The following is a 12,917-nucleotide window of genomic DNA, read 5'->3' as shown; positions in this document are numbered from 1 at the left end:
CAAATGAAATATTTTTTTTGTCTATACTAATTATCACATATTTATTTGGATTTTTGAAATAAGTGCTGTTGAAATGTTCTTTCAACTGTCTTAGACTTTGCCATGCATTAAAAACCTCTAATTAAAACATCTGCTCAGAATTTCTCAATGTGCCATAGGTTAAAGCAAGAAAATTCAGGCTTAATATTTAGTTTTTATTCAGAAAGGAAGAGGCAAAAAAAAAAAAAAAAAAGGAAGGATGAATGGGGAAAAACGAGTGGTGCCCCCCCTAAAGCTATGTCAAATAATTTGTAACGGCACTAAATAATGCTCATGGAATCCTTATTATTTATGATATGCATAGAATATATGGAAAAAAGCTCACAGAATCTTGTTATTTATGATATGTATAGAAAATATGGAAAAATATACTAGAAACCTCACTCTGAAACATTTTTATACTTTCCTATATGGCAAGTATCGTTGACTGGATGGAGGGATCAGTGGATGGACAGATATATATAAATCAAAGGCTTATTACTACAAAGTAGACAATCATTATTAACATAATTAGTCACTAACATAAAAATTATGACTTTAAATTACCCTTTAACACTGTATTCATAATCTGTAAAATATTATTGCCTTACTATTACATGGTAACATTTTTTCTCATAAATAATGATTTAAAAATCTAAAAGAATAAATTAGAGAATCATAAAAATCACTGAAATTAAAATCATCATGACCTCTCCTCCCGATTTTTCTATTTTCTCCAAGTCCATCAACCCTCCCTTTTCATCGGTGTTAAGTCTTCTGCCGTTTGACCCATACTTAGGTCAATACTCATACCTAAATCCCTTGTTTTTTTCTGACTCTTCATTATACTCATCTGGAAAACTGCCCATACTGAATGAATTCAACTTCCTGTTTCTCCCTGCAAACACTTAGCTGACTACAACTGCAGAAAACATACACGAGAGGGCTGAAGGGTACCATTATCAATGTGTAGTGATTTCTTCAGGTTCCTCTGGGCAACTGCTTCTCCTAAACACTTAGAAGACCATTGCCATATATCACCATTCTATACCTCAAATATCTGATAATGTGACCCTCCTACCACCTCTTCCCTCTACAGATAACCTTAACTTCTACATCCTGGAGATAAATAAAAAATTTAGAAAGGATAATTTTATAGGAATTTTGCTCAATTTACCACTATCTTAAACGCTAAAACAGTTTCATCTAACTTCAGATTCTCTGCCTTCTTTCCTCATATAAGAGGGTTGCCACCCAGTCTCTTTCTAAGACCAATCTCTTCACTTACTCTGGATTCGAATTCTTACAGCTTTATAGCTTTCTTGGATATATTTAAACAAACAAACAAACAAAAGGATTAAAAAATGTGCTGGCCTCTCCTTTTCTTTCTTTGTAGATGCATCATTTTCTAGCCAGTCATTAAATATTGGATTTTCCCATGGTGTAATCTTAATCAATCTTTGCTTTTTTTCTTATTCTGTTTAGTCCCGTCCATCTTTAAACCTTATCTCTCCTATGACATTGAGATCAGTATATCTGCTTCTCTGATGCCTATCTGCATATTTATATCTTAAAGACACCTCAAAATCATCAGGCCCAATAGTGAACTCCTTCCTCATCTCACTCTCCATGTTCTATTACAAAACTATCACACCTGCCATCTTTTCTCCCTAAATCCCTCTTTTTTTTCTTAATTTCTTAATGTTTGTTTATTTTTCAGAGAGAGAGACAGAGTGTGAGCAGGAGAGGGGCAGAGAGAGAGGGTGACACAGAATTCAAAGCAGATTCCAGGCTCTGAGCTGTCAGCACAGAGCCCCCAATGCAGGGCTCAAACTCTCGGACCATGACTCGGATCATGACTCTCGGGTCATGAGATCATGAGCTGAGCCGAGGTCAGACACTTAACCAACTGAGCCACCCAGACGTCCCTTTCTTTAAGTATTTCTTGATCCATTCATGTCTCTCCAACTCCTCCACCATCGTATCAAGTCCAGACTGAAATCTTTTAAAAAATACAAAGAAAGATACCACCTTACTATTTAAAACACTTCAGTGACTTCCCACTGCTCAAGATCCTTAACCAAATTCTTAACATATTTGACTACATTCTGTAAAGTGGGCTACAAATCCCTGCCTTCTGCGAATCAGCAAACATGATGCTCTTTGTATTTATATAACATTTTGTATCTTTCTGAATGTAGAGCCTTTTTACAAGTTGCCCCTTAGCCTGGATCTATTCAGCCCATACATCTCAGTTCATACATTTCTGCCTCAGGGACATTTCTCAGATCTTCAAGTCTATTTCAAGCATTGTAAGTTCTCTTACCACTCTCTACACTGTCTTTATAAAATCTATCATATGGGTTTTTCTTTAATATCTGGTTGTAGTGTGAAGGCAAGGAGGGTTTGTTTGTTTTTTAGTTTTTCTCACCATGTGTCCTATTCAGCACAGAATCAGGAACAACATGGATTCTCTTTTAATATTTATTGACTATATAGAAACAAGAAATTTAGAAAGCATTCTATTTGTACCCAGTTTAAGTCATATAATGAATTTGCATTAAAGTTTACAGACAGCTCTGACTTGATTTTTTTTGATGATTCACTCAAACCAGATGTCTTCACAGTTATGTATGGGAGATATGCCCAATTTCTATCATTTTGACTAATTTCTTACACGTTCAATTTAATTAAAAAAATTTGAAGTTATCATTGACAATCTACTCGCAAACCACCTTTGTTATTCTTCAACCTATTCTTCTTGGACTGTTGCTATGTTTGCTTTTCTTCCAGCTACCATTTCGCACTACTTTGTTTCCTTTCTCTCTAGGTTACTATAGAATATTTGTAAGTAAAAAAGTTGATATGACTTTTTAATTTAAGCATAATTAACAGAGTTACATTAGTTTCTGATGTACAATATGATTCAACATTTCTATACATTACTCAGTGCTCATACACTAAGTGTATTCTCAATCCCCTTTATCTATATCACCTGTCCCGCACCAAGCTCTCCTCTGGTAACCACCAGTTTGTTCCCTGTATTTCAGAGTTTGGTTCTTGTTTGTCTCTGTTTCCTTTTTTTCTTTCTTAAATTCCACATAGTAGTGAAACCATATGGTATTTCTCTTTCTCTGTCTGACTTACTTCACTTAGTGTTTTACCCCCAAGATCCATCCAAGTTGTTACAAACGAGAAGACCTCAAAAAACAAAAACAAAAACAAAAATCAATGACCCCAAATACACACACACACACACACACACACACACACACACACACGTTGAGCACCAAAACACTTTTTTTTTTTTTTTGCCTAATAGCTAAATGTCAATTAGTAGACTATAAGTTTAATGAGGTTCAGGATCTGTGTCTACTGATATATCACTAGCACATAAAACAATTCTTAGAACATTCAGATAATCAATAAATATTTGTTGAATAAATGAACTTTCACCTAAGACATTATTGAACAATGGCAAAATACATCCTAGAATTATTTTATCCTTCTCTTTTGGTGACATATGGACTACTGTATCTTCATTAAAATTCTTTCCCATAGCAGGATGACAATATGAGGAAAAGTCAATGTTTATCCCAATAATTTTCTTTAATTTTCTAAAATTTATAACTCCTGGATATTTTTAAAATTTTAGTTCTAGTAGTGATTCTTGAGATCATATGTAAATGTGTTAACTACACTACTTTATCAACTTCTAACTGAGGGATTAAAGAAAGCTCAGGACCTTTGATAGACAGAGACATAAGATACTGTAATGATATGTAGATGTGGAATAAGATCATAATATAAAGAACATTGGCCACGATAAAAAAAATCTCAAATACTACACACACACACACACACACACACACACACACACCCCACATTTTAACACCTCTAAAGTTGAAATACATCTAACAATCAGTGGGTTTCTTAGTTTAAGTGGTAATATTTTCTTCTTTGTATTGGTGTATAAATAATGCCATATATCAAAACACATGGCATTTTTTGTTCAATTAAATCCTTTTACAACATAGTATCCATAATGGGGGTGAACAAATGTTTCAGAAAGGGAAGAGAGAGGAGTTAAATAAGATTATAAGGAGCAAAGGAAGGCATTACAAGTGTTTTTCTTCCTACCACAATTCTGTGTTTATATGTATGGAAATACATAGCTTTTATTACCTTATGCTAGAGTCAATCATGAATATGTCTACTTCATTCCTTAAACTCCTTAAGAGCAGGACTATGTGTTAATCCTCCTTGTATTCCCTAGAGCTGGGCACTTGATAGAAGTTTAAATTCATTTGTTCAAGTACGTTAAATCTAATAGCTTTGTCTTCTACAGAAAGGGCAGCAAATAGAATTTGTTGTGATAAATTTGTAAGGTACTTCATAGGAGAATATTAAGCTCTCTGATAAGGAACATTAACTTACTTGGGCTATTTGATTACTCTCTAATTCACTGATGCATTAATTTTCTGAATGCAGTAATTACCGTCAGGAATTACTAATGGAGAAATGAATTAAAATCTACTGCTCCAGGGCACCTAACAATGCCCAGGTGACCTGAAATATTTCCGAAAAATAAACATATTCTCCAAAAGCAATTTGCCTACCGGCAGAATAAGCCTTGCTAATTGCCACACATGTGAGGGAAATTTACAAAGATCTCCATTTCCTAGTTTATAAAAGTGAACACATTACTGCAACTGACATACTGAACATGGAAGATACACAAACAGTGTCTGTGTAATTAAATATAAACACATTTATATCTTGTTCAACCCCAGCATGAATGAATTTAAGAGTAGAGTGAAGAAAACATGACCAGCATGGCTAAATAGGGAGTACAGATGATAAGTCATCAGCTCCAATAAATCAACAAAGGCTCTGCATCAATGTTGGCATTTTCAGAGTTCTCTAAATGAGAATAAACATCATTTCAATCACCAAATATGTGCTAGGAAAATTTTTCCAAATCAAGAACATTACTAGAAAAGACAAAAATTAATAATGAAAATACATAGGAAAGGGAGGTTTTGAAGGAATATGACTTTCAAACTAAAGGCAAACAACTCAAGCAAAGCTGAATTTCTAGTTATAGTGGAAGTGCAAAGGCATTTGTATGTCATTTGCCTTCCTGAAAACTCATACATCATTTAGGAATGAAAAAACAAAGTAGACAAAATAGCCTTTTAAATATCAGTACCTACTTTCTATCTTTAGTGAGCCAAAGAGCTATAATCCCAAATAGCAATTTTGAGTAATAATGAAAAATACATTTTGTTCTGTACCCAAACTAGAGTGGATACTGAGTAACAACCCTTGCCACTACTCTCCCGTTCATCTCCAGACCTTCACAAGTACATTTTCCCCTTAAAAGTATGCCAGGCAGTCCAGAAATACCTCTCAAGATCTTTATAATGAGGGCCATGAGCAGGCCATGGCGATCACACTTCAGTCCCTTCCCACTAGACCCATGGAAAGTCAGCTCAACAAGAAATCACACTGGAAGCTCAATGGGCTGCTGAAGTCCTGGGCAAACCGCCAGAGACAATGGTTGAAAGATGGAGCCAGATGAAGCAAAAATAAAGGCAAAGAGTAGCATATGGCAGCAAAGATATTCGCAAGGGATTTATTCTGAGTCCCACCAAACTCTCTGGGCTGTGGACTAAGGACAGAGTTGATCTGATGAGCGTGGGCCCAAGAATTACAAACTTCAGGTTAAAGCAGAGGAGTGCCTCAGCTCGTTCCTGCAACTTCCCCTCACTCTATTTCTCAACAAAGACCTGCTTCATTTAAAGATGAGGCCTGAACAAGAGCTAGCGTTGAACATAAGGTAAAAATATTCATTCTTTGGATAGGAAAAGCATTAAATGCATGATGGGTCAGCAGTGGATTAGGTGGTTTGACAACACTGATGGATAATATAGGCACCTCCTCTCACAGAGTTTCATGAAAGGGGAGACAGAGATTACAATGAACATCAAAAGCTAGTTAAGTTAAATAGTAGGTGAGAAAGTGATCATTGTTATTAAAAAATAAATACATTAGGGAAAGGGTATCAGAAGTGCTAGAGGAGAGGGCAGGTAGCAGCAATGAATAGGACAGTCAGGAAGCCACACTGAGAAGATGAGATCTAAGCAAAGAGTAGATGGTGACATGGAAATGATAGAAAGCATTTTAGGCAGAGGGAGAGAGATGGGGTATGGATTCCTGAAACATTAAAGGATACCAGATCAGGAAGAACAAGATACAGATTAACAGAAATTGAGACCAGAAAGTTGAGGGGGGTGTTGGCAGGCAGATGGGGGAGTCCTCAGATCAGGTAGACCTTTGTAAAGACCTTGGCTTTTACTCTGTGGGAAATGAGAAAATTACAGAGTTTTGAGAAATGGAGTGACAAGATCTAATGTTCTAAAAGGAACATTTCTCTGTTGAGAATAGACTATTGAGGGCAAAGGTAAGTGCAGGAAGACCCATGTATAAGATAATGAGTAATGGTGGTTCAGGCAAGGGTGGGGTAGTTCAGACAATGAAAATTGGTTGGATTCTAGATGTAAGTTGGAAGAGCCAACAGAGTTTCTGAAATTTGAAGTGAGTTGCAAGGAAAGGAATAAAAGATAATTTCAAGGGTTCCAAAGTTTCCAGCCAGAGCATATGGAAAGATGTCATTGTCATCAGTAGATGACAGATGACAATAGATGGTAGATACTGTTCAGAAAGTAGAAAGGGGAAGATTGGGAGTTCAGTATTGGAAGGGCTGAATTTGAATCATTTATTAGGAATCTAGGTGGTGGTGTCAAGTAGACCATGGAATGTATGAATCTAGAGTTCAGGAGAGAGATCTGGACTGGAGAGAAAAAAAGGGAAAATTGCTTCTGCATATTGTTGAATAGTGGAGAGGGTCTGGGGTCTACAATACAGCAAGAGGGATTGAGGTAGGAGCATTATCTATGTAAGGAGTGGGAAGAAAGAGTGGAAGGAAAGCTATGGGGGTGTGTGGTATCTGTGATACTGGGGGTTGTTCTCGGATTGCTTTAATCTTTTTGGTGAAATAGAATTCAGGGTTATGGGCTAAGAACACAAGGATGTAGGAACTGGGAATTCAAGAAAAAAGGAAAAGTTTTGAGATAATCAACTGAAGGTAGGGGCAATAAACAGAACAGGAATCCAGAATATGATTGTCTGGTAGTATTAAATAACAAAATACCTGATACAAATTAAATTCAAGGACAGAAAAGCCATCATAAAAAATATGTGCTTATCATTGATTCTATTAACATACAACAAAGTTTAAACAACCATTAATAGTATGATTTCAGAGCAGAATGCATATTCTATAATCCTGCAATATGTAAAAATAATAATACTACTAATAAATATAAGATGTACGAGAGCAAGAGAGATGGGGAGAAGTATGAGAATGATAAATTTCCTGGGTGCCTGGGTGGCTTAGTCGGTTAGACGTCCAACTTTTGATTTTGGCTCACATCACGATCTCACGGTTCATGAGATTGAACCCTATGGCAGGCTCTGTACTAAACATGGAGCCTGCTTAGGATTCTCTCCTTCTCTCCTCCCCCCCGCCCCTTTCCCCCAAGCTCACTCGCTCTCTCTCTCTCAAAAAAAAAAAAAAAAAATGAAGAATTTCCTCATTTTGTTAATAACAGATATAATCCTAAATTGGAATGTGTAATTAAAAATGAATTATTGCTCCAATCTGTAATTCTCTTAACATATATTTTTTCTTAAGTGTAAATGGTTCTTTTAGGAACTAGCATTTCTTGTGTTGAAGTACCAAAAAGTCTCATTTCATTAAATTCAAGTAAAATTAACCTGAATATTAGTATTTTTAATTTTTTAATGTTTATTTATTTTTGAGACAGAGAGAGAGCATGAGCAGGGAAGAGGTAGACAGACACAGAATCTGAAGCACGGCTTGAACTCATGAGCTGTGAGATCATGACCTGAGCCAAAGTCTGATGCCCAACCAACTGATCCACCCAGGCACCCAGGCCCCTGAATATTAGTATTTTTAAGTGTCATTATCCTATATTGTCTATTTTTGTTTGTCTCTCTTTTCATCAACACAGAGAGAAACAGAGAATTACTTGACATGCTCCTCACCAAACGTTAATAGTGAGATTAATCTAATTTGGAAGGATTTTTTTTTTTTTACTATCTTCTTTTTAGGTAAAACATTTTTTATCATATATATACTGTATAATAATTTAATGAGCATGTATGCATTTTTTAAAAATTTTATTTTAGAGAGCCAACTAAAACACCCAGAAGCCCCTGTATTTTACCTTTTTTTAAATGTTTATCTTTGAGAGAGAGAGCACAATTGGGGGAGGTGCAGAGAGAGGGGGACAGAGGATCCAGAGTGGGCTCCATGCTGACAGCAGAGTCCAATGCGGGGCTCAAATTTACCAACCGTGAGATCATGACCTGAGCCAAAGTCCGATGCTCAACCAACTGAGCCACCCAGTTGCCCCTATTGTTTAAGTGATACTTTTGAAAAAAATTAAGGCAAACACCTTGTTCCATATAACCTAAAATGTAGGGTAATCAGAAACTATCTTACCCTCGAAAGAGGAGCAGTGTTGAGTGACCAAAACTATACAGAATAATCTATTAAAATGGAAAAGCAAAACAGCCAGGATTTAAAGGGATACCGAGAAATGCATTCTTATATGTTGCTAATGAATACTCTAGCAATGTTTCATTTGTCATAAAATTTTAAGAACTTCCCTATCTCATTTTCTTCTGATAGACATTTAATTATCTAGCCACCTCTCTCCCTCTGTGTGTGTGTGTGTGTACATATATACAAATACTTATACACACACCTAGGAGGAACATAAAAATATTCCAAACTCTCAAGAAAAGTTACCTCTGGATGGTGAAATTATCGTTACATTTTCCCCCAACTGTAGTTTCTCAATATCCTATATTAACATGAAATGCCATATATTTCAATTCTAATATACACATATTTTCACATCCCAGAAATCAAGACAAGTCATAAAATTAGTAGTAGCTTAGATTCAAATAAATATGGTAATTTTGTAATTGAAATAAAAGAGTATTTAAAATAAAGGAGAGATGACAAAGAGACATCACAGAAGATAACTTGTCTACAGTCCTTAGAGTTGACTCGGAACATTTGAAAGATCAGTAAGAAGGAGGTGGTGATTTGGTTGTAGCTCAGGTTGTTTTTGTGCAGGCTTAAACAAATTTAAAGAGGAAGAACATGTTCAACAGGAATAAAGTCATTTACTATGATGGCAAAATGAGAAAAGTGAGGGTTTGGATGGAAATGAAAGAAAAAGACACAAAAACCTTTCCTGTAGTATTTCATTTGAATTGGAGTGAGACATTATGAGAAAGAGCTTAAAGATGGGGCAGAGTCAGAATGAGTTGCAGAAGACACTGGGGAAAGTGGCCTCAGATGACCACACTCTCCTTTTGACGAGGGTCCATTTGTGAAATTACTTACTCTTGAAACGCAACCAAATTTTGAAGTTATTTCTTGCCCTGGAGGAGATGAATATATTTTACTCTCAAACTGGTGAGTGTAATTTCTACAATTCTCACATAAATATAAAAAAATAATTTTGGGGGTGCCTGGGTGGCTCAGTGGGTCAAGCATTCAACTCTTGATTGGGTCATGATCTCACAGTTTGCAAGTTTGAGCCCCATGTGGGGGTTTTGCACTGATAGTGCAGAGCCTGATGGAGATTCTCTGTCTCCCTTTCTCTCTGCCCCTCCTCCACGCTGTCTTTCCTTCTCTCTCTCTCAATCTCTCTCTCTCTCAAAATAAGTAAATAAACTTAAAAAATAATTTTGTACTGAATTAAAGGTGACCCTATTCTTTCTGTTTAATCGTTATTTGTAATTCCATCTAAAACCATCTCCCCAAATTCTAATATACTTTGGATTTGTACCCTTCCTTTGCTTATGCCATATACAGAATTCGTTCCAATAACATATTTTCCTTGCCCTTAAAACAGATTTTTAGAACACGCTCACAAGTGAGAGACAGGAAATGGTCATCTTTACCACCTGAGTGACCCCTTAATTGGACTTTAAAATAACAAGTAAATAGTGCGAAGGTTTGGATAATTTTTAATCTGTATGGAAACCCCTCATACCAAGGTGAATTCTGGTACCTGTATGCACTACATACACTTAGTTTAATTTTCCAAAAGCATTAAATGAAGATTTTTAAGGAATTGTCTTACCCAGTGAGTTTGACGGCATGTGTCTGAAGCTTTCGATATTTTCCTGATTCTTCATTTGCTTTTTTGGTAATATGTCTATATATCCCTGTCTTATAATGGAAGAAATCCTCATGGACTTGCATTATGGCTAAAATAAAACCCAACAAAATAAATGCAACAGTTTGACACAATTCTCTTTAAAAACCTCTGAAATTCTCACAGAACAATCAGTGGTTCAATTGCCATGAGAGTCTAAAGAAGAAACTTTGCAATTCAGCCTAATTTTCTTTCGTACTTAGTTTAATTGCTGCAGTATTTTTTTTGGTTCTCTTATAAAAACAGCTTTTAGCTATTTAGAATATTACTTAAGTACATATTCTACCTTTAAACCACCATCTATTCCTAATTGACAGAAGCGCTATTACCAGGAATTGAGACCCTTGCAGGCAAGCCCCTGTACACTTGGCTAGTGATTGCTGTTTCTCCATGAACTTGGGGCTTCACCAGGAGCCTCTTAAAACTCCAATTAAGCTGGCAGTGAAGGGTGAACCCAGCAAACAGGGCTTAAAGTAATTGTCCTTAATCCCTGCAAGTAAATACAAACCTTTCCTTGGTGAGTTTGAATAAAAAGCAAACCCTTGGCAAAAGAATGCTCTGACAAGATTTCATCCTCCCGGCTCTGAAGAGCTAAGCCACTGTTGTATTTTTTTAGAAAGTAAGAGCTTATACTTGATAAAGCTCTCCTTCATTCCCTCGCCTAGATTACTTCTTTTCTGTATCATGCGCTGCTTTGTTGAAGGGCTAGGATAATTTAGGGTGAAGGCGTTAAAGTTTTAGAAGACATGCACTGAAAATATTTTTAGTTGGGACTAGATAAGTATATGTTGATAAGTGCACAATGCTTGTCTATATTAGTTTGACATGCTTTTTAAATAAAATAAAAACTAAGGTCACAGGCATTTGATAGATCCTAAAATGAAGCTTTAACTCCAAAGTCAAATATAACTTTTTAATGTTCCACCTTTTATTTCTTTTTTTAATGTTTCATACCTTTCCTGATGCTGTTTAAATATTCTCAAAAGCGGTTAACTCTTTTTTATCTGCTTTAAAATACTTTCCCATAGGATTTTAAGAATTTATGTAACTGTACTTAATGCAGATCTTCTTTAGTTCTCTTTTCAGCACCTAAAATTACTTGCAATTCTATAGATTTTAGAGGGCTGCACACAATATTATTTATTCAGCATTCTATTGCGTTTTACATTCTTTTGTAGTGAGAGAGGAGAAAATGAGGCAACATGTTGCATGTACAGCAAGATGAGTCAACCAGCATTTATCTAAATGTGAAGATACTGCCAGGGGTTTTTCCCTTCTAGAGAACCATTGACCCCTTCAGCTCTTCTCAACTCTGCCTAAGCACCATGAATAAAATATACACTTCACTGCTAAAAAAAAGAGTGCCAAGCGAAGTAGCATGGGTGAGAGATCATCATGATCAACTTGAGGGTGGCTCCTTCCTTCAGACTCGATGAACCCAAAAAGATATGACTGTATGTTACTGTAGTGCAATTCCACTTTGGGAAAACTGCAGCCAACTTTAGCACACAGAATTATAACAAGGTATGAGGGCAGGAAGGAGTCCACATTGATTCAGCTCTATCTCCCGCTCCTGACTCAGGCTGGCAGGAGGAAGGGTCTTCACAAACATTTGTTGAATGGCTGTGGAATAATTTGGATTTCAACTTTACTGTTTTCAGATTTTTATTTTTGATTCTTACTTTTGATCATTTTTGATTCATATGTGAAATTCATGAACATTGACATACTTGAGCCTTAAAAAACAAACCTAAGGTGTTCTCAATTTTAAAGAATTATGCTCCAAATTTCTTCTGACTGATTAAAAGAGAGAGAAACTGGAAAGATTACTGCAATGATCTGAAGATAAAGAGAGCTTAAATAACTTGCCCCAAATCATTTAAGGAGCAAAGGTCAAAGGTGGAATTTTGTATGCAGCCTTGAGTTCTAATGCCTGTGCTCCTTTTAAATTTGTCACAAGAACTCACCTTAATGAAGCACGCATGTAAATCATACATGAATCTCCCACTCTTATAACAGTCAATAAAAGTTACATAATTACAAGGAAAAACAATTCTCTTCATTTGTTTCATGTTTTGTGTAAGGTCTCAGGATTTTTCGACTTAAATTCAGGACATGTTTAGTGGAAGCTCTGGCTTCCCAATAAATGTTAAGTGGTGATAATGATCAGTAATAATTCTTCCAAAATAACTTTGAAACCCATTGTTCCTGCTAGATGTTGAACCAATACTAATTAGGTCAGCATTCAGGAAAACAAAAGCAGGGCCGCAGTCAGTCCTGATGTCTGCCCCCAGCCCACCGCTGGGGCCACAGTCAGACTGGTGTGTGCCTTCTCTTCCCCTCTCCTAGGGGCGGGATTCACTGTGGGGTGGCGTGGCCCGTCTGGGCTACTTGCACACTGCCAGGCTTGTGATGCTGGGGATCTGGCGTATTAGCTGGGGTGGGAAGGCAAGGTGCACGGCGGCGGGGGGGGGGGGGGGGGGGGGGGGGGGCAGGCTTAGCTCTCTTCTCCTTAGGTGATCCACTTCAGGAGGGGCCCTGTGGCAGCCGGAGGGAGTCAGATCCGCTGCC

The 12,917-nt window shown here is 36.6% G+C and overlaps 1 protein-coding gene across 1 annotated transcript in view; it reads right to left on the bottom strand.

Annotated features, from left to right (window-relative positions):
- The window catches only part of TINAG (tubulointerstitial nephritis antigen), an 85,544-nt gene that overhangs the window by 32,383 nt on the left and 40,244 nt on the right, over nucleotides 1-12,917 (bottom strand). The window contains 1 exon segment of the mRNA XM_030315731.2: nucleotides 10,272-10,398. Coding sequence (XP_030171591.1) covers nucleotides 10,272-10,398 — 127 coding nt within the window.

The sequence above is a fragment of the Lynx canadensis genome, chromosome B2 (genome assembly GCF_007474595.2).
Source record: "Lynx canadensis isolate LIC74 chromosome B2, mLynCan4.pri.v2, whole genome shotgun sequence".
Taxonomy (NCBI): Eukaryota; Metazoa; Chordata; class Mammalia; order Carnivora; family Felidae; genus Lynx; species Lynx canadensis.
Note: the sequence above shows the minus strand (reverse complement) of the source record. Positions and strands in the feature narration are given on the sequence as shown.